Consider the following 22,555-nt stretch of genomic DNA (forward strand, 5'->3'; position numbering starts at 1 on the left):
GCCGCAGATTGCGTTACCGTCGTACTTTCGGCTCTCTCGGAACCTGTACTTTGCTCCCAGAATACCGACAGGGTCAAACCTGTCAGCAGTAAGAATGAAGACCTGCAAAAAGGTCAGTTAAAGTCTTTATTTTTTAAATTATTTCTCAGCAATTTAGTAGGTAAGCATTTTTTGAATGTTTTGAGAATGTTTTTTGCAATTTTTCTTTGTTATTCCCCCCCTCCCAAGGCCTCTCCCGCAGCACTACCAGCCCCGGAGTGTAGTTGCTGAAACTCGTGGTTTGCGCTGCGAATCCTCGTGCAACACTGACTTTACCGAAGCATGTAAAGGCTGAAAGTTAGACCTAAAAACAGTAGCACAGCGAAAGTGGTAATTTTCATGTATAACTACCGAAAACCGAAAATCCAGGTCTTGTACAGTCTAATTCACTGCCAGGCCTCCTACTTTGTATCATCAGCAAATTTTGAAATGTCTCCCTAGTCCCAAGTCCAAATCACCTGCATATGCTGAGAACAAAAGTGGGCCCAGTACTGACCCCTGGGGTACACCACTTCCTTCCTTTATCCAAACCGACAAAGGTCTTTTGTTTCCTGTCTGTCAACCAATTTCCCCTCCATGCTGCTACATTTTCTCTTATAAGTTGGAATTTTTGTAACGAGTCTCCTATGAGACTTCTTCAAAAAACTCAAACTTATTAAACAGAATTTGCCTTTGACAAATCCATGCTGGCTATCCTTGATTATCCCATGCATTTCTAAGTGCTAACTGATGTTATCCTGAATTAAGGATTCTAAGAGTTTTTCGACAACTGACATTAGACTAACTGGTCTATTGTTAACTGATTTTTTCTTCTCTCCCTTATTGATCAAAGGTGGTATGGCAGCTATACCCTGTTCCCCTGGTGCAATTTACATGTTTAAGGGGGATTGAAAAATTGTGGTCAGAGCCTCTGCTACTTATTTCAGTTAAGCCTTCTGCTATTATTCAATAGCTTTATTAATAATTCTCTTCCTTTCTAGTCTCAAATATATAATTCCCGCCCCCCCCTCCACCCCATGCCATATTAATTTAAATCCTTCCACACTGCTCGATTTACCCTTGCCACAAGAACATTGATGTTGTTTCGGTTCCAGAAATTGTCCCAATGGCCCAAAAATACGAACCCAGCCCTCCAGTCACACAGTAACCGTCCCAATTTTCCTTTTCTTCACTTGTCCAGCATGGGAAAAAATCTGTGAATTATTACTCCCACGGTCCTGTTTCTCAAACTAATAACTAACCCCTCAAACTCCCTCCACAAGACCTCAAACCTATTTCTGTCTATATCACTGGTTCCAAAAGGAACCACAATTTTTGGCTGCTTTCAACTTGCTTCCTAGATTCTCTTCACTCTGGCACCAGGGAGCAGTAACATACGATTTGGGACTCCTGGTTATGATTGCAAAAGGGCAAAATCGACTCTAAGTTGTGGTCCAAACAGCTTTCTTCCCCTGCTCCACAGTGCCAAAGTACAACTTTGCCCACGTAAGTAAATTTTTTGTCCAATAGTCTACCATTTTATATTGTAGCAAAGAAAGTATTACCATAACACACTCAATGTTCCTCACATGACTATAATGAACATTACTTTACCATGGAAACATTCCACTTTTCAGTTTATTTACCTTTTTTTCTTGTTTTTAGTTTAGCTCATTTTGTTTTGTAACTCGAATGAATAATAATTCAGTAAAACTCAAACGCAAACTCTCCTTACTGGAGTTGTGCTTTAGGTTTCTACACACCTGAGGCAGAGTTCCTTTGACGAGAGCTGGAATATCTTCTTTACTGTAACCAACTGCACTCAGACCATCTTCAACATTCAGCTCAAACAGGAATTTCCGAAGAGTATCAGCCAGAACTAATCCTGCATCTTCACGTTTCACAGTTCGCACATCAGTCTCTGAAAGAGACATACAGCCCATCTGTAGTATCAGATAGGAAGGAAATCGCACTGTGTATTCACAGTACAGTGCTTCATTTTACTATCCTCTACATCTGACTCTAATATATGTAAAATATATCAAATACAGCTACACTTTCAAGTACAATTAATTCAATTACTACTTCAACAAACCTTTTGTTTTATTTCTATGTTTTGGATACGTCTTTACATAGAACTTTTTTTGGATATCAAACAAATAAAATTGTCAACTGACCAGAACTGTCATTAAATGGCAATGATGTTTTTCTCATTATATTGGATCAAATTTCTTAACTGCAGGCTGTACAGGTCTTCAAAAGGATTACTGCTAATTATATTTTAATATTAATTTGAACAATATTTTCAGGTGTGCTATTGTTCCAAAACAAAGATTTTTCATGTTACTAACTGTAAATTTACTGGTACCTGTATATACATAACAGAAAGATAATCATTGAGAGTCATTGTACAGATGGATTTTATATCTAACTCTGCTGATTTGATCAGCAAATATAAAAGCAGACAAAATACATTGTACTTTATTCAGTTAGTCACTGAGATCAGTTAATGAACAAATATAATAACAAAAGAATCAGGTGGTGTCTCATTTAATGACTGTTCAGGTCAGTTGGCAACTTTATTTTTTAAATTTCCATAAGAATGTCTTTGTAAGGACTTAACCAAAAGACAGTTTTGGAAGAAAATAAAGGATTTTATCAACAAATTCACTTTCAAATTCTGATGTTGTTGAAGTTATGTGTGAGAAATCAGTCTCTTACCTAGTATCTCAGCTGCTTCCAAGTGACGTTCAGGACACATAGAGCCTGTGAAAGTGAAGACTGCAGGTGAAGTCAAAACCACAGAAAGTCCATGGGGCTGCAAAATGAGAACACCATCCATGATGTAAGAATGGCAATTTGAAGAAACTCTCTTTGAAAGAAAGAAAATTATTAAAATGAACCTCTTTCCAATGCCCCACTTCGAAATCCTCACCAAGATCTCCTTCCTTAGTCATTGCACTGAACTGCAACTCATCCCCACTGATTTCAACCTACACCGTCCCCTTGCCTCCAACTTCTATGTCTTCCTGTTTTCACTCTGTCGCACCCTTCACATGAACTCTCCCACCTATATACATGGTCACCCTTCAATCTTGATATCACCACTTTAAGGTCTCAGTCACTATTATGGCTAACTCTGTCCACGTCCTCATACTGCACAAGGAGCTTTAGATAACAGTGCTAACTACTGACTAACAGCTCTTTCATTTTCTGTAACTGAAATATACAACTGATCATTACTTTAATATTCCAATTTCAAGTATCAAATACATATTTCCAAATTAATGCATATCTGTAAAAAATATAAATTTAAAATACAACACTAATCTATATACTACAGGTGCAACACAAAAATGTGGCAGTCAAGACATCTGCTTCCAAAATTGAAAGCAAATGCTTGGCCGTTTCTGCCTCCTCTCTCAACCCAGTCCCAAACTTATACACTCTGGAGTTTCTCCCACATGCCCCTTCTTCAGTTTACAGGAGACTAATTTCCTCTATGATGTGTACTATCTGTTCCCTATACCTCCTTTCAAACCAGCTCCTTGCCATCCATTTTCTTCTTCTCACGCCTGTTGACATATCCACTGTTCACTTACCTCAGGCCTACCCCTTTTAAAATTCCTAATTCTTCTGCCCCTTAAAATGTTTGTCCTAACCTCAAACAATTGCTCAATTTCTATTGAAGGTTCTTGCAATCACCTTTGCCACCCAAGTACATACTTTCCTTTCCCATTACTGCCTAATTTCCAACCAGCTCAGAGTCTACCCTGGTCAAAGCCATCAATGGTAGTCAAGAACTGGGTTGGAATAGTGGGGTTGCAGGATCCAATGTAACTGCAATTGTGGCTCACTGTCCTTCCTCGTGCCGCTCAAACCTTTTGCCACCTTCGCCTGAATGAGGCACTCCATTCTCCTCCAATCCCATGGTACTGTTCCTTCATGATTCCACTCCTACATGCTATTGTATAGGGCCCTGGTGAGACCACATCTGGAGTAGTGTGTACAGTTTTGGTCTCCTTACCTAAGGAAGGATATACTTGTCATAGAGGGAATGCAACAAAGGTTCACCAGACTGATTCCTTGGGGGGGGGGGGGCGGCGGGGAGGGGGACATTGTCTCATGAGGATAGATTGAGTGGAATGGGCCTACATTCTCTTAGGTCTAGAAGAATGAGAGGTGATCTTATTGAAACATATAAAATTATTAGAGGGCTTGACAGGGTAGATGCTAAGAGATGGGGAGGGTCTAGAACGAGGGGTTCATAGTCTCAGGGTGAGAAGTCAGCCATTTAGGAACTGAGACGAGGAGAAATTTCTTCACTGAGGGTTGTGAATCTTTGGAATTTTCTACCCCAGAGGGTTGTGGATGCTCAGTTGATGAGTTTATTCAAGACTGATGTTCTCTAGAGTTTAGAAGAATGAGAGGTGATCTCATTGAAACATATAAAATTCTTACAGGGCTTGACAGGGTAGATGCAGGAAGGATGTTTCCCCTGGCTGGGGAGTCTAGAACCAGGGCGCTCAGTCTCAGAATAAAGGGTGGCCATTTAGGACTGAGATGAGAAACTTCTTCACTCAGAGGGTGGTGAGTCTTTGGGGAATTCTCTACTCCAGAGGGCTGTGGAAGATCAGTGGTTGAGCATAGTCAAGACAGAGATCGATAGATTTTTGGATATTAAGGGAATCAAGGGATATGGGTATAGTGCAGGCAAGTGGAGTTGAGGTAGAAGATCAGCCATGATCTCATTGAATGGTGGCTCGCCATTTCCTTAAATGGTTCCTCCTCTATGCTCACCTATGGTGAATTTTAGAGCTCATCCCTTGGTCCCCTCCTATTCATTATCTAACCACTACTGTTAGGGATATCATCCACAAACTATTGTGTTTCTAACACAGATGAGACTGCACACAGGGAGGTTAAAGTAACAGTGACCTCAGTCTGTATTAAGACACTCCAGAGTGAGGAACAGGCCTTAGGGGCCGGCTTATATACAGTGCTCCCAAGGAATGCTGGGATCCCTTGGGACTTCAGGGGATGCACTCCCTGGTAGCGGAACATGGCAGTGCATGGTTTACAGATACACAACACAAACATATGTTCAGCTTTCACATGTGCTGATATTCTACTCTCTCCTTTCGAAGGGCGCTGCTCAGCGCCGAGCTTACGGCTCGCATCCCGCCGTAGGCAACTAGGCTCATACAGCAGTGCCTGGTCTCCAGTCGTCTTGGACCCCCTTGCCACTGGACCAAGACCTTGCTCAGCTAAGCCCGTGTGGTAGCCGGTGTGCAACGGCCAACCCACGTTAAAAAAACTCAAGCACAGGCATTTTCCACCTTCAAAATGACTGATAACTCTCTCCCCTCCACCAGCACTGACTTTAGGGTTGTTGTTCTACTATCTGCCTGCCTGACATCAGGTCCTGAATAAATTGTAACTTCCAGTAGGTAAATGTTGGCAAAACTGAAGCTGTGCTTGTGGCCGTCACCAACACCTACACGTCTCTGCCACTGACTCCATTAACCTCTCCGGCTACTGTCTCAGGTTCAGTCTGGTGGTGTCAAAACTTGGTATTCTGTTTGACTAAGCTGAATTTTCGATCACATTTCCAGTCCATTGCCAATCAATTCAATTGCCTTCTTCCACCTCAGGAACACTGCCCAGTTATAACCCTACCACCAACGATGTCGCCGCAAGATCCCACAAATCCCCTGGGAGGACAGACGCACCAACATTAGCGTCCTCGACCAGGCCAACATCCCCAGCATTGAAGCATTGACCACACTTGATCAGCTCCACTGGGCAGGCCACATTGTTCACATGCCAGCCACGAGACTCCCAAAACAAGCGCTCTACTCAGAACTCCTTCACAGCAAACGAGCCAAAGGTGGGCAGAGGAAACGTTAGAGGGACACCCTCAAAGCCTCCCTGATAAAGTGCAACATCCCCACTGACACCTGGGAGTCCCTGGCCAAAGACCGACCTAAGTGGAGGAAGTGCATCCGGGAGGGCACTGAGCACCTCGAGTCTCATCGCCGAGAGCAAGCAGAAATCAATCGCAGGCAGCGGAAAATGTGTGCGGCAAACCAGTCCCACCCACCCCTTCCCTCAATGACTATCTGTCCCACCTGTGATAAGGACTGTGGTTCTCGTATTTACTGTTCCACCACCCAAGGACTCATTTTAAGAGTGGAAGCAAGTCTTCCTTGATTCCGAGCGACTGATGATGATACCCTCTGCTACCAAAACCTTCACCCATGCTTTCATTCCTTCACGGATCGATGGCTCTAATATTCTCCTTGCTAGCCTCCACTCTTTACAAACTTTAGCTACTCTGCCACTGTGGCCTGAATCCTCTCCTGTACAAAATCCCACATGCCCACCAACCCATTGTTACCCAGCTCCACTGGCTCTTTTACTTGAATTAACTTCAAGATCCTTATCCTTGTTTTTGAATCTCTAGGTATCTTCACCAAAACATATTTGTGCAATCTTCTGTCTTACATGCCAGCTTCCATCCTTTGCTCATGTGACTCTGGATTACTGTTTTCCCCTGAATGCCACCATCTGATGCTGATCTTTCAGCCATTACACCCATGCCCTCTGGAATTCTCTTTCAAAATCACTTTGCTTTGTCACCTATCACTTTGCATTCAGATGTCCTTTAAAGACCCATCACTAAGCATAACTAAGACTGCCTATTTCCACCACCATAACGTCGTCAGTCTCGGCCTTTGCCTTAGTTCATCCGCTGCTGAAACCCTCATTCATGCCTTTGTTACCATAGACTTGACTATTCCAACGCACTCCTGGCTGGCCTCCCACATTCTACCCTATGTAAACTTGAGGTCATCCAAAACTCGGCTGCCAGTGTCCGAACTCGTACCAAGTCCCGCTCACTCATCACCTCTGTGCTTGCTGACCTACATTGGCTCCCGGTTAAGCAATGTCTCCATTTCAAAATTCTCATCCTTGTTTTCAAATCCCTCCATGGTTTCTCCCCTCCCTATCTCTGTAATCTCCTTCAGCCCTACAATCCGTCCGAGATATCTGCGCTCCTCTAATTCTACCCTCTTGAGCTTCCCTGATTATAATCGCTCAACCATTGGTGGCTGTGCCTTCTATTGCCTAGGTCCTAAGCTCTGGAATTCCCTGCCTAAACCTCTCCACCTCTCTATCATCCTTTAAGATGCTACTTAAAAGCTACATCTTTGACCAAGTTTTTGATCACCTGCCTAATCTCTCCTTATGTGGCTCGGTGTCAAATATGTTGTCTCATGATACTTCTGTGAAGCACCTTGGAACATTTCACTATGTTAAAGGCGCTATATAAATACAAGTTGTTGTTGTACAACCATGCCTTCAGTCTATCCCTTTTCTAAAATTACTTTACTTCCTGCTCAATGCCCACCTTTCTGCATTGGTAAAATGTGGGCATTGAGCAGGAAGTAAAGTAATTTTAGAAAAGGGATAGACTGAAGGCATGGTTGTACAACAACAACTTGTATTTATATAGCGCCTTTAACATAGTGAAATGTTCAGACATTCTTTTATGTGATTTATGTGAGGAGTGCTATATAAATGTAACTTGCTCTACATTTATCTATCTTACATACACTATCACATTTCTAAATGTGCTGGCTTCACTTCGAAGTGGAATCCTTTAAAACTGGAAGCTTTTCTAACTATCAAATTAAATCTGGTTTGTTTTAAATGATAACTTTTTACACCCAGTATAATAACACTGTATGGTTAATATGCCAGTGATGCTACTCAAGAAAGGAGGGAGAGAGAAAACAGGGAACTACAGGCCAGTTAACCTGACATCAGTCATTGGGAAAATGCTGGAATCTATTGTTAAGGAATTGGTATCAAGGCACTTAGATAATCATAACATGATTAGCCAGAGTCAAAATGGTTTTATGAAAGAGCAATCGTGTTTGACAAATTTATTAGAATTTTTTTTTGAGGATGTAACTAGCAGGGCAGATAAAGGGGAACCAGTGGATGTAGTATATTTGGATTTCCAAAAGGCATTCGATAAGGTGCAACATAAAAGGTTATTACACAAGATAAGGGATCATGGGATTGGAGGTAATGTATTAGCATGGATAGAGGATTGGTTAACGGACAGAAAGCAGAGAGTAGAGATAAAAGGTCTTTTTCAGGTTGACACATACAAGATTCTGAAGGGGATTGACAGGGTTGATGCTGAGAGGTTGTTTCCTCTGGCTGTAGTGTCTAGAACTAGGGATCACAGTCTCAAGTTAAGTGGAAGGCCATTTAAGACAGATGAGGAGGAATTTCTTCACTTAGTGGGTTGTGAATCTTTGGAATTCTCTGCCCTAGAGGCTGTGGATGCGGAGTTTCTGAATATATTAAAGGCTGAGATAGATAGATTTTTGGAGTCTAGGGGAATCAAGGGATATAGAAATCCGGCAGGAAAGTGAAGTTGAGGTCGATGGTCAGCCATGATCTTAGGGCCTACTCCTACTCCTATTTCTTATGTTCTTAGGCATCAGCACATTCTGAGGGGTCTTGACAAGGTAGATGCAGAGAGGCTGTTTCCCCTCGTGGGGGAATCTAGAACTAGAGGGCATAATTTCAGAATAAGGGGTTGCCCATATAAAACACAGATGAGGAGGAATTTCTTCTATCAGAGGGTCGTGAATGTTTGGAATTCTCTACCCCAGATAGCTGTGGAGGCTGGGTCATTGAATATATTTAAGGTGGAAATAGACAGATTTTTCAATGATGAGAGAGTCAAGGGTCATGGGGAGTGGGTAGGGAAGTGGAGTTGAGACCAAGATCAAATCAGCCATGATCTTATTGAATGGCAGAGCAGGCTCGAGGGGCCAAATGACCTACTCCTGCTCCTATTTCTTATGTTCTTATGTATATGTATGATAAATCTTGCCCTTAGTTCAACTAGTGGTTAAACAACTAACATTTGTGAGGGGAAGAAGCTGAGTTGGTGACAAAAGAATTGGTATTCATTTGTGTATCACTTCAGGTAGATTAGACATATCGACTGAGAGAACTGCTCAAAATAGTAGATAACTTCTGAACTTAACAGAGCTTCCACATAATATCACTAATATAACACATGCTATCACTCTGATATTCAGTATAATAAAATTCTTTACTGCAATTTGAGCTACTTGGTACACGATCATTGGAGTCTGAGCCTCATGGGATGCATGCAACTGTCTGACATACTTTATAATCTGCACTATCAGAGTATAGAACTGTAGTGACCAACCTGCTGCACTTAAAGGCCAGAAAAGTAAATAGTGTACTGACAAAGAGCCACAAGTATTATGTATTAATGAATACTTTTATGCTATGATAACAGGTTTCTTGTGTCACTAAAATAAATGACACTTTCCTTGTGTTATTGTTAAAAGAATAAAATATCACCTTTATTTAGGTGTTAATGCAAGTTTTTTAAGGATTGACAAATTCAACATGTTGTAGAATGGGGTAAACATTTTGCCCACCTAAACACCCGACAATGACAACACAAAACTCTTTCCTCACAAAAAGTCATGGCCACTTTCTTGAATGTTTGCAGATTTTGGGGCTGTAGTACAGAACGTTATATTTGATCCTGTGGAATGTGGCTTGTACATCCTGCTACCTGTCAACTACTATCATTCACATTTAAGTGAGAAAGTTTCAAAGAGTTACACGTGGTTCAGGAGACATCAGGCGAACAACAATGTTATAGAATACACATATACAGGAGCACAATACAAGTTAGGGATACAGCTCAGATTCAGGTATCAATTTCTGTTGTAGTCTGTGGCATCACTTGAACCCAAAAATGTTACTGCTTTGTAATACATCTCGATCAATATATTTTCCTGTAAGATATATTCACTGTTATATTGCGTGCACAATTCAGAATAGGTACATACCACCAAAGGATGATCCACATTGTAATCCTTGGCTCTAAAGGTTTTCACCATTCCTGATATTGGATAGGACATTCCATGGCTAAGTAAAGTACATAAAACATACAGTTGGAGTTAATGTATTTGCCTGTGTGCAACTCAAGAATTGTGAAAATTCAGCATAATTTGACAAGTCTCATGTCAAAACTAAATCCATAATTATAGATTAAAATGAACGTGCATTTAGAAGTGCATGAGTTAATTAAGAGCTAGCCTAGATTTGTTAAAGGCAAGTTGTATTTGACAAATTTAAGAGTTATTTTGAAGAAGTGACTGATTGAATAGACAAATGGGATGCAGTAGACAGATGTTAATGTATATAGATTTTCAGAAGGTGTTAGATAAGGTGTCTCACAAGATGCTTTTTAGAAAGGTTCTGGTGTAGAAGAGAAAATATAGTGGTGTGGTTAGAAAGTTGGTTCATGAACAGGAAAGAAAGTGTTAGAGTAAATGGATGTTGCTTGTGTCGGAGAAGGATTGGCAATAATGTACACAGTGTTTGTTCTCGGTGCATATAGATGATTTGGACTTGGGCATAGGGAGCATAATCTTAAACTTTGCTGATGACACAAATGTAACGAATTTCACAAACAGTGAGAACGACCGTAAAATACTTCAGGATGCCATAGACAGGTTAGTGAAATGGGCAGACAGGTGGAAGATGCAATTCAATGCAGATAAGTGTGATCTAATACATTTTGGGAGGAAAAACAAAGTGAGAGTGTACACCTAATGGAAAGATGCTGAATGGTGTAGATGAACTGTAGGGGTTCTGTTAGATATGAACAAAAAGTCTGACTGGATACTGTGAGCTCAAAGTAAAGTGTGACCGTAATCTTTTATTGCAGGTCTCCAGAGTGCCTCTCCAACCTGTGAGGCCTCCTTAAGTACCTGTGCTCCCAAGAGATTGTGGGATCCCTTGGGACTCCAGGGGATGAGCCCTTTGGTGGCTGTACAAGGTATATACAAGTTTATATACATAACAGGTTCAAATATATAATTCCATGAAAGTGGGGTAGTAGGGATATCATGTTATTAGATATTAAGACCACTTTTCATGGAGAGGACCTAAATGTGCTTGAAGCTTGTTCTAAAGGGGTTAGTTTCTCAAGACAGCTCCATCATGGGACGTGAATCAGAAGCCAGACAAAATATTTAGTTAGATGGCCTCAGACAATAAGGGTTCAGGAAAATACTTTCCAGTATACATTCGCACTTTAAGTATTTAATTTTCTTGACTTTGCACTAAGCTAATTATAGATCGGATATTAAAAGTGGGACTATCTGTACTGCACTTTGTTTGACAGACAGGCGTCTGTCCAGCTGCTCCCCTGCCTGTACTGCACTTTTTTGACCAACAGGCGACAAGCCCCGCCCTTGTCAAGCTCCGCCCCCCCTCCCGGCCCGAATCATTCCATGTGCATGGTGCTGAGCAGCAGGACCTGAGGCTCTGGCTCTCTTTCTCCGCCTGCCCCCCCCCCCCCCCCCCACCGGCGGCGGGAGGGGGCCCGATGGCGAGAGAGAGGTGGGGCCCCGAACCGGAAGTGGGACCCTGTGATCAGTCTGACCACGTTGTTGCTCGACTGAGCCTGCTCTTCCGGTCGACTGCCGACCGGGCCTCCCGCTCAGCCATGAGCAGTGGCGAGCGGCCGGAGGGGGGGGGGGGGGGGTGTGGTGTGGTGAGAGAGCCTGGGAGAGGAAGAGAGGGAGCTTTGTGGGGGGTGAGGGAGAAAGCGAGAGCGAGCCGGGGGGGGGGGGGGGGTGGGTGCAGAGAGAGCGAGAGCCTTGGGGTGGGGCAGAGAGAGCGAGAGCCTGGGGTTGGGGTCGGGGGAAAGAGTGAGAGAGGCTGTGGGGGGTGGGGGAGGGAGGCGAAGCGGGAGAGAGAGTCAGTGGGATTGGCTAACAAACAGAAAACAGAGAGTAGGGATAAATGGTTCATTCTCGGGTTGGCAATCAGTAACCAGTGGGGTGCCGCAGGGATCAGTGCTGGGACCCCAACTATTTACAATCTATATTAACGACTTGGAGGAAGGGACTGAGTGTAACGTAGCCAAGTTTGCCACGATACAAAGATGGGAGGAAAAGCAATGTGTGAGGAGGACTCACAAAATCCGCAAAAGGACATAGACAGGCTAAGTGAGTGGGCAAAAATTTGGCAGATGGAGTATAATGTTGAAAAGTGTGAAGTCATGCACTTAGGCAGAAAAAAATTCAAAGAGCATGTTATTATTTAAATGGCGAAAGATTGCAAATGCTGCAGTACATCAGGACCTGGGGGTACTTTTTGCCTGAAACACAAAACGTTAGTATGCAGGTACAGCAAGTGATCAGGAAGGCCAATGGAATCTTGGTCTTTATTGCAAAGGGGATGGAGTATAAAAGCAGGGAAGTCTTGCTACAGTCGTACAGGGTATTGGTGAGGCCACACCTGGAATACTGCGTGCAGTTTTGGTTTCCATATTTACGAAAGGATATACTTGCTTTGGAGGCAGGTCAGAGAAAGTTCACAAGGTTGATTCCAGAGTTGAGGGGATTAAAATAGAAACATAGAAAATAGGTGCAGGAGTAGGCCATTCGGCCCCTTCAAGCCTGCACCACCATTCAATAAGATCATGGCTGATTATTCCCTCAGTACCCCTTGATCCCCTTAGCCGTAAGGGCCATATCTAACTCCCTCTTGAATATATCCAACTCTCTGCGGAAGGGAATTCCACAGGTTAACAACTCTGAGTGAAGAAGTTTCTCCTCATCGCAGTCCTAAATGGCCTACCCCTTATCCTAAGACTGTGTCTCCTGGAACAATCTACCTACATCTAACCTGTCCCGTCCCGTCAGAATCTTGTATGTTTCTATGAGATCCCCTCTCATCTTTCTAAACTCCAATGTATAAAGGCCCAGTTGATCCAGTCTCTCCTCATATGTCAGTCCAGCCATCCCGGGAATCAGTCTGGTGAACCTTCGCGGCACTCCCTCAATAGCAAGAATGCCCTTCCTCAGATTAGGAGACCAAAACTGAACACAATATTCCAGGTGAGGCCTCACCAAGGCCCTGTACAACTGTAGTAAGACCTCTGTGCTCCTATATTCAAATCCCCTAGCTATGAAGGCCAACATACCATTTGCCTTCTTCACCACCTGCAGTACCTGCATGCCAACTTTCAATGACTGATGGACCATGACACCCAGGTCTCGTTGCACCTCCCCCTTTCCTAATCTGCCGCCATTCAGATAATATTCTGCCTTGGTGTTTTTGCCCCTAAAGTGGATAACCTCACATTTATCTACATTATACTGCATCTGCCATGCATTTGCCCACTCACCTAACCTGTCCAAGTCACCCTGCAGCCTCTTAGTGTCCTCCTCACAGCTCCCACCGCCACCCAGTTTAGTGTCATCTGCAAACTTGGAGATATTACACTCAATTCCTTCATCCAAATCATTAATGTATATTGTAAAGAGCTGGGGTCCCAGCACTGAGCCCTGCGGCACCCCACTGGTCACTACCTGCCATTCTGAAAAGGACCAATTTATCCCGACTCTCTGCTTCCTGTGTGCAACCAGTTCTCTATCCATGTCAGTACATTACCCCCAATGCCATGTGCTTTAATTTTGCACACCAATCTCTTGTGTGGGACCTTGTCAAAAGCCTTTTGAAAGACCAAATACACCTTATCCACTGGTTCTCCCTTGTCCACTCTACTAGTTACATCCTCAAAAAATTCCAGAAGATTTGTCAAGCATGATTTCCCCTTCATAAATCCATGCTGACTTGGCCCAATCCTGTCACTGCTTTCCAAATGCACTGCTATTTCATCCTTAATAATTGATTCCAACATTTTTCCCACCACTGATATCAGGCTAACCGGTCTATAATTACCCGCTTTCTCTCTCCCTCCTTTTTTAAAAAGTGATGTTACATTAGCTACCCTCCAGTCCATATGAACTGATCCAGAGTCGATAGACTGTTGGAAAATGATCACCAATGCTTTCACTTATGAGGAGAGGTTGAGTAGGTTGGGCCTCTACTCATTGGAATTCAGAAGACTGGGAGGTGATCTTATCGAAACGTGTAAGATTATGAGGGGGCTTGACAAGGTGGTTGCAGAGAGGATGTTTCCGCTGATAGGGGAGACTTGAACTAGAGGGCATGATTTTAGAATAAAGGGCCGCTCCCATTTAAAACTGAGATAAGGAGAAATTTTTTCTCTCAGAGAATTGTGGATCTATGGAATTCGCTGCCTCAGAGAGCTGTGGAAGCTGGGACATTGAATAAATTTAAGACAGAAATAGACAGTTTCTTAAACGATAAAGGAATAAGGACTTATGGAGAGCGGGCAGGGAAGTGGACCCGAGTCCATGATCGGATCAGCCATGATCGTATTAAATGGCGGAGCAGGCTCGAGGGGCCGTATGGCCTTCTCCTGCTCCTATTTCTTATGTCCTTATGAGGGGAGGGGGGGTGGAGGGGCGGTGGAAGAGAGTGAGAAAGGTTGTGGGGGGAAGGGGAGAAGAGTGAGAGGCGCTGGGGAGGGGAGTAGTGAGAGAGGCTGGGGGGGGGGAGTAAGAGGCGCTGGGGAGGGGGGGAGTGAGAGGCTGGGGAGGGGTGGGGGGAGTGAGAGAGGCGCTGGGGAGGGGGGAGTGAGAGAGGCGCTGGGGAGGGGGGGGAGCGGGAGAGAGGCTGGGGGGGGAGCGGGAGAGGCGCTGTGGAGGGGGGGAGCGGGAGAGGCGGCGGGGGAGGGGGGGAGCGGGAGAGGCGGCGGGGGAGGGGGGGAGCGGGAGAGGCGGCGGGGGAGGGGGGGAGCGGGAGAGGCGGCGGGGGAGGGGGGGAGCGGGAGAGGCGGCGGGGGGGGGGGGGAGCGGGAGAGGCGGCGGGGGGGGGGAGCGGGAGAGGCGGCGGGGGGGGGAGCGGGAGAGGCGCCGGGGGAGGGGGGGAGCGGGAGAGGCGGTGGGGGGGGGAGCGGGAGAGGCTGGGGGTGGGGAGCGAGAGAGGCTGGGGGTGGGGAGCGAGAGAGGCTGGGGGTGGGGAGCGAGAGAGGCTGGGGGTGGGGGGAGTGAGAGAGGCTGGAGGGGGAGTGAGAGAGGCTGGAGGGGGGGGCGGGGAGTGAGAGAGGCTGGAGGGGGAGTGAGAGAGGCTGGGGGAAGGGAGTGAGAGAGGCAGTGGAGGTGGGGGAGTGAGGGGGGCTGTGGGGGGGAGTGAGAGAGAGAACATAAGAACATAAGAATTAGGAACAAGAGTAGACCATCTAGCCTCTCGAGCCTGCTCCGCCATTCAATAAGATCATGGCTGATCTGGCCGTGGACTCAGCTCCACTTACCCGCCCGCTCCCCGTAACACTTAATTCCCCTATTGGTTAAAAATCTATCTATCTGTGACTTGAATACATTCAATGAGCTAGCCTCAACTACTTCCTTGGGCAGAGAATTACAAAGATTCACAACCCTCTGGGAGAAGAAATTCCTTCTCAACTCGGTTTTAAATTGGCTCCCCCGTATTTTGAGGCTGTGCCCCCTAGTTCTCGTCTCCCCGACCAGTGGAAAACAACCTCTCCGCCTCTATCTTGTCTATCCCTTTCATTATTTTAAATGTTTCTCTAAGATCACCCCTCATCCTTCTGAACTCCAACGAGTAAAGGCCCAGTCTACTCAATCTATCATCATAAGGTAACCCCCTCATCTCCGGAATCAGCCTCGTGAATCGTCTCTGTACCCCGTCCAAAGCCAGTATATCCTTCCTTAAGTAAGGTGACCAAAACTGCACGCAGTACTCCAGGTGCGGCCTTCCCAATACCCTATACAGTTGCAGCAGGACCTCCCTGCTTTTGTACTCCATCCCTCTCGCAATGAAGGCCAACATTCCATTCGCCTTCCTGATTACCTGCTGCACCTGCAAACTAACTTTTTGCGATTTCATGCACAAGGACCCCCAGGTCCCTCTGCACCACAGCATGTTGTAATTTCTCCCCATTCAAATAATATTCCCTTTTACTGTTTTTTTTCCCCAAGGTGGATGACCTCACACTTTCCGACATTGTATTCCATCTGCCAAACCTTAGCCCATTCGCTTAACCTATCTAAATCTCTTTGTAGCCTCTCTGTGTCCTCTACACAACCCGCTTTCCCACTAATCTTTGTGTCAGCTGCAAATTTTGTTACACTACACTCTGTCCCCTCTTCCAGGTCATCTATGTATATTGTAAACAGTTGTGGTCCCAGCACCGATCCCTGTGGCACACCACTAACCACTGATTTCCAACCCGAAAAGGACTCATTTATCCCGACTCTCTGCTTTCTTTTCACCAGCCAATTCTCTATCCATGCTAATACATTTCCTCTGACTCCGCGTACCTCTATCTTCTGCAGTAACTTTTTGTGTGGCGCAGTAACTTTTTGTGTGGCACCTTATCGAATGCCTTTTGGAAATCTAAATACATCACATCCATCGGTACACCTCTGTCCACCATGCTCGTTATATTCTCAAAGAATTCCAGTAAATTAGTTAAACATGATTTCCCCTTCATGAATCCATGCTGCGTCTGCTTGATTGCACGATTCCTATCTAGATGTCCCGCTATTTCTGCCTTAATGATAGTTTCAAGCATTTTCCCCACTACAGATGTTAAACTAACCGGCTTATAGTTACCTGCCTTTTGTCTGCCCCATTTTTTAAACAGAGGCGTTACATTAGCTGCTTTCCAATCCGCTGGTACCTCCCCAGAGTCCAGAGAATTTTGGTAGATTATAACGAATGCATCTGCTATAACTTCCGCCATCTCTTTTAATACCCTGGGATGCATTTCATCAGGACCAGGGGACTTGTCTACCTTGAGTCCCATTAGCCTGTCCAGCACTACCCCGCTTGTGATAGTGATTGTCTCAAGGTCCTCCCTTCCCACATTCCCATGACCAGCAATTTTTGGCATGGTTTTTGTGTCTTCCACTGTGAAGACCGAAGCAAAATTATTGTTTAAAGTCTCAGCCATTTCCACATTTCCCATTATTAAATCCCCCTTCTCATCTTCTAAGGGACCAACATTTACTTTAGTCACTCTTTTCCGTTTTATATATCTGTAAAAGCTTTTGCTATCTGTTTTTATGTTTTGCGCAAGTTTACCTTCGTAATCTATCTTCCCTTTCTTTATTGCTTTTTTAGTCATTCTTTGCTGTTGTTTAAAATTTTCCCAATCCTCTAGCCTTGGCCGCATTGGTCTTTGATTTGATACTCTCCTTTATTTCCTTGGTTATCCACGGCTGGTTATCCCTTCTCTTACCATCCTTCTTTTTCACTGGAATATATTTTTGTTGCGCACTATGAAAGAGCTCCTTAAAAGTCCTCCACTGTTCCTCAATTGTGCCACCGTTTAGTCTGTGTTTCCAGTCTACTTTAGCCAACTCTGCCCTCATCCCACTGTAGTCCCCTTTGTTTAAGTATAGTACGCTCGTTTCTGACACAACTTCGTCACCCACAATCTGTATTACAAATTCAACCATACTGTGATCACTCATTCCGAGAGGATCTTTTACTAGGAGATCGTTTATTTTTCCTGTCTCATTACACAGGACCAGATCTAAGATAGCGGGGTGGGGGGGAGTGAGTGAGAGGCTGGTGGGGGGGGCGGGGGGGAAAGTGAGAGAGAGGCGGGAGGGGGGAAGAGAGAGGCTGGGGGCGGGGGGGGGAAGAGAGAGGCTGAGGGGGGGGAAAAGAGAGGCTGAGGGGGGGGGAAAGAGGCGCTGAGGGGGGGGAAAGAGAGGCTGAGGGGGGGAAAAGAGAGGCTGAGGGGGGGAAAAGAGAGGCTGAGGGGGGGAAAAGAGAGGCTGAGGGGGGGAAAAGAGAGGCTGAGGGGGGGAAAAGAGAGGCTGAGGGGGGGGGAAAGAGAGGCTGAGGGGGGGGGAAAGAGAGGCTGAGGGGGGGGGAAAGAGAGGCTGAGGGGGGGGGAAAGAGAGGCTGAGGGGGGGGAAAGAGAGGCTGAGGGGGGGGGAAAGAGAGGCTGAGGGGGGGGGAAAGAGAGGCTGAGGGGGGGGAAAGAGAGGCTGAGGGGGGGGAAAGAGAGGCTGAGGGGGGGGAAAGAGAGGCTGAGGGGGGGGAAAGAGAGGCTGAGGGGGGGGAAAAGAGAGGCTGAGGGGGGGGAAAGAGAGGCTGAGGGGGGGGAAAGAGAGGCTGAGGGGGGGGAAAGAGAGGCTGAGGGGGGGGAAAGAGAGGCTGAGGGGGGGGAAAAGAGAGGCTGAGGGGGGGGAAAAGAGAGGCTGAGGGGGGGGAAAGAGAGGCTGAGGGGGGGGAAAGAGAGGCTGAGGGGGGGAAAAGAGGCTGAGGGGGGGGAAAGAGAGGCTGAGGGGGGGGAAAGAGAGGCTGAGGGGGGGGAAAGAGAGGCTGAGGGGGGGGAAAGAGAGGCTGAGGGGGGGGAAAGAGAGGCTGAGGGGGGGGAAAGAGAGGCTGAGGGGGGGGAAAGAGAGGCTGAGGGGGGGAAAGAGAGGCTGAGGGGGGGGAAAGAGAGGCTGAGGGGGGGGAAAGAGAGGCTGAGGGGGGGGAAAGAGAGGCTGAGGGGGGGGAAAGAGAGGCTGAGGGGGGGAAAGAGAGGCTGAGGGGGGGGAAAGAGAGGCTGAGGGGGGGGAAAGAGAGGCTGAGGGGGGGGAAAGAGAGGCTGAGGGGGGGGAAAGAGAGGCTGAGGGGGGGAAAGAGAGGCTGAGGGGGGGGAAAGAGAGGCTGAGGGGGGGGAAAGAGAGGCTGAGGGGGGGGAAAGAGAGGCTGAGGGGGGGGAAAGAGAGGCTGAGGGGGGGGAAAGAGAGGCTGAGGGGGGGGAAAGAGAGGCTGAGGGGGGGGAAAGAGAGGCTGAGGGGGGGGAAAGAGAGGCTGAGGGGGGGAAAGAGAGGCTGAGGGGGGGAAAAGAGAGGCTGAGGGGGGGAAAGAGAGGCTGAGGGGGGGAAAGAGAGGCTGAGGGGGGGGAAGAGAGGCTGAGGGGGGGGGAAAGAGAGGCTGAGGGGGGGGGAAAGAGAGGCTGAGGGGGGGGGAAAGAGAGGCTGAGGGGGGGGGAAAGAGAGGCTGAGGGGGGGAAAGAGAGGCTGAGGCGGGGGGGGGGAAGAGTGAGAAGCGCTGGGTGGAGGGGGGAGGGTTATGAGTGAGAGAGGCTGGTGGGGTGAGGGGAAGAGAGACATGGTAGTTTGGGGGGGGGGGGGGATCGGAGGGGAGAGAGGGAACTCGGGGAAGACAGATCACGTTCTTCCAATCCCCTACAAGGAACATCGTTAGAGTGGATGATATCTAGAAATCACGACACTGTCACTATTCACTTCATACCCAATAAACCTGTTAACAATCCGTACACAACGCCCCATCCATGGTTGCGGGGAGGGTGTGTGGGGTAAGGCATTTTGGCTGGGAGAGGCATGCACTTGGACTGGGGTAAGGCACTTTTGCTGGCCCTTCTGGGGAGCTCTGTCCTCTATCGTTTCAGGAAGTGAAAGTGGATCGAGTTACAATTTGCAAAGTCAGTGAGACCTTGGGATGGGCGGTTCCAATTACACATTCCTGTGAAACTTCAGGGTGCAGCTTATCCTCCAAGGGGACCAATCAGAAACATGAGAGTCAGTGACAAAGGGGTTGCCAATTGAAAACTGTCATTGAGAGTGAGGAGAGTGGTTAGGATATATTTGTTTACACAAAAGGTTGTTGGTGCATGGAATGGTAGAGATAATTGTATTTTTAAGGGAAAGGTGGAGCAATATTTGAAGCAGAGGAAGATATACGGTTATTAGTTATAACACACATGTAATAAGGTTTATATATTTTTTTGCAAAGGCAAATTAGATCATGCTTAGAACTTGCAAGTTTGAGCCTCTAATAATCTATTGGGGAAAGGCATCGCATGTCGTAGCCCTCAGGTAAGTTCCTAGGTTCTGAGTTAACTCATCTCAGTTAAAGTCATAGGTGGAGCACCATAATTGGTCTCAGCACCCTGGGCTAGCAAGGGTAAAATCAGTTCGGGTTCCCCTTTCTGACTGCTACCCTGTGGCCCCTGTTGAAAAGTACGTGTGAATGAATGTTGGATAAGGATTGGAACAGACTTAACCTTGGCTTTCTCACAGTTGAACAGCCTGTTGTCACACATTATCCAGGCTCACATCTGAAAAATGGCTACCTGGATAAGGTCCCAGAGGACTGCCAGCACCTGTGTGGATCTGTATCCCAGCAATAAGAGCAAAGGATAATAAAGCATATGCACTTTAGCCTCAAAGAAGAAGATCTCTCTGCAGGCAGTAGTATTAGATTCTTTAAGAGTTAAAAAAAAATCCTTTAGGTGCTCCTTGATGGACCCCTGAAATTCATTTTAGAGAGGATTGTGTGTAGCAGATGGATTACAGTGACATTAGATTGGCACAGGTGCTACACGGCCTGGGGATCTCAATTGCTGGGTATTAGCTAACATACAGCAAGGCAAATAACAGCCAAATTAGTCTATAAGACTATAAAATACTGGCTCTATTTTCACAACGATTGTGCGCTTTTTTTTGATGTCCAAATGGTTTTTGGCGTGAAATACTCACTTTCTGACTTTCGCCAACGTTTGGACGCCAGTGCTGACCATGTGTGGCAGTTTAAAAGATTTTGGCACAGGCACTAGTCAAAACGGGCAGGTTTTTGTGGACTTTAGATTTTGGCTGTCCATGATTTTTTTCAGCATGGCGCACACTGCTCAAAAGCCACGCAAAAATAAAAACATACGTTAACTTAAGGAATCGACGCGGCGCACAAGAAGACAGGAGCGAGGCAATAAGAATACAAAAAATACTTTTTTTTTCCCCCACAGGGAACTCTTTTTGGAGCAAGGGAAGAAGATTTCTGGGCCAAAAGGACTGTGCCCCCCCCCCCGCTGCAAGCCCGGGCCGAAAGAACTGCTCCACCCCCATTGGACCCGCTGCAATCCCGGGCTGAATCCGCACCCCCCCGCCGCCCCGAGTTGGGAGGGCCATTTGGCCTGGCATTGCAGCAGATCCAGCCCAGGGGTGGGGGGAGCGGTGGCAGCGGGTCGAGCCGGGGGGGGGGGGGGGTGGGTGATGGAGGGGAAGCAGTGGCCGTTGGTCCAGCTGGGGGAAGGGGCGCGGGGGGGGGGGCGGGGCGGTGGGTGGGAAGAGGTCCTGCGTGGCCCTTTCAGCAGCGGTGGGATACCAACCTATTGGGGGAGCAGGCTTCAGCATCTCTGGTTGCCCTGGCAACTTCAGCTTTTCGCACATGCCCAGAAAGTTTTTAATGCAGACTTGAAGCTCCGCCCCCAGACTAACTTTGGGGAGCACTGCGCCAAATTCAAATATTTCTTTGACGAAAGTCCCAATTTTTTTTTTCTGGCGCAAACGTACACAAAAAAATCGTGCGGGCAAAATCCAGCAAGTGGAAAATAAGGGCCTAAGCCTCTGCCCAACTTGAACATATATATATATATATATGCTATCTATTAAAGGTTTGGGGCTGCATAATCTAAGTGCACCACATTGCTTACCAGAGATGAACGCCAGCATTTCCAAAGCCAATTCCAGCAAAAGCACTTGCAAGGTGCATGTTGAACCTGGCCTCATAGTCATCAGGATTTCTGACAGCACTAGTAGTTTGAAGGAGAAATGAATATTTAACAGGCAGTATAGTATTCACAGTACAATGCCTGAACAATCTCCCATGGTATTGCACATAAGGAATTATGACCAAGTGTAGTCTTTCAGAAGACGAGGGGTTAAAGGGCAGTTTACATGTCTCCCAAGATTTCCAATTTACACAGGTGATTGGGAGACCCCCTGTGGAAATTCCAGGCGCTTGTGTATGATCTGCACTTCCTGTCCACAAAACTTACTTCCTGCTTTTATAATGGAAATCTCGTATGTCAACACATCACAACAGAAAATTCATATATAAACATTTGTACTGGGAAATTCCTATATAGAATCATCAACACTTCAAGGTGAAATTTTGCCGTCACACTTTGACGAACCAATTAAAATCACTCAAAATGCTTTTTTGAAAAAATTCTATCTTTTTCACCATATTTTTCCTCAATAATAACGATCCATTAAATTGTCTTCTATTTTTTAAATACATAATTTTTACTCTAAGGCCTCGTCCTGTCTTAAAAGTCAGGATTTGTCTTAATAATGTTATCTCAATCATTGGATAGATTTCAACTACATCTGTGCATTGAGTAGTACAATTGTCAGAATGTACCAGCATGAATTGAAGGGTAGAAGAGTCCCCTCATCCTCTGAGGATTAGAGTCTCTGTTTTTTTCCCCAAAAGACTTTAAAACCAACTGGAGATATTGAATTCTGCAAGATAATTTTAGACTGGTGATGAGATTTATTTAAAAATGCTATTTTCTATTATGAACTGCTCACAGATGGACAACACCTGTTATTAGCAGGATTTGTGATTTTAGTTTCTTTTCTAACTGACAATAATGAAATTGTTTATTGGGAATTGATTTTTTTAAATTAGTCACTCACTTGCTTATTGCTGTTGAATTTTTCAGGCTAAAAAACATTGGAAAATGCATAAACATTAAATTTTGAGCATTTTATGAGGTAACTTTTTGTTTATGAAATTT

The 22,555-nt window shown here is 45.9% G+C and overlaps 1 protein-coding gene across 3 annotated transcripts in view; it reads right to left on the reverse strand.

Moving 5' to 3' along the window:
- The window catches only part of adhfe1 (alcohol dehydrogenase iron containing 1), a 136,016-nt gene that overhangs the window by 33,587 nt on the left and 79,874 nt on the right, over window positions 1–22,555 (reverse strand). For all 3 annotated transcript variants that reach the window (XM_070891556.1, XM_070891547.1, XM_070891564.1), the window contains 4 exons: window positions 21,464–21,562; window positions 9,942–10,020; window positions 2,740–2,836; window positions 1,782–1,939 (listed from right to left, as the gene is read on the reverse strand). In XM_070891556.1, the coding sequence (XP_070747657.1) occupies window positions 1,782–1,939; window positions 2,740–2,836; window positions 9,942–10,020; window positions 21,464–21,562 (433 nt within the window). The remainder of the gene's footprint in view (window positions 1–1,781; window positions 1,940–2,739; window positions 2,837–9,941; window positions 10,021–21,463; window positions 21,563–22,555) is intronic.

This window comes from Pristiophorus japonicus, chromosome 1, assembly GCF_044704955.1.
Source record: "Pristiophorus japonicus isolate sPriJap1 chromosome 1, sPriJap1.hap1, whole genome shotgun sequence".
NCBI lineage: Eukaryota > Metazoa > Chordata > Chondrichthyes > Pristiophoridae > Pristiophorus > Pristiophorus japonicus.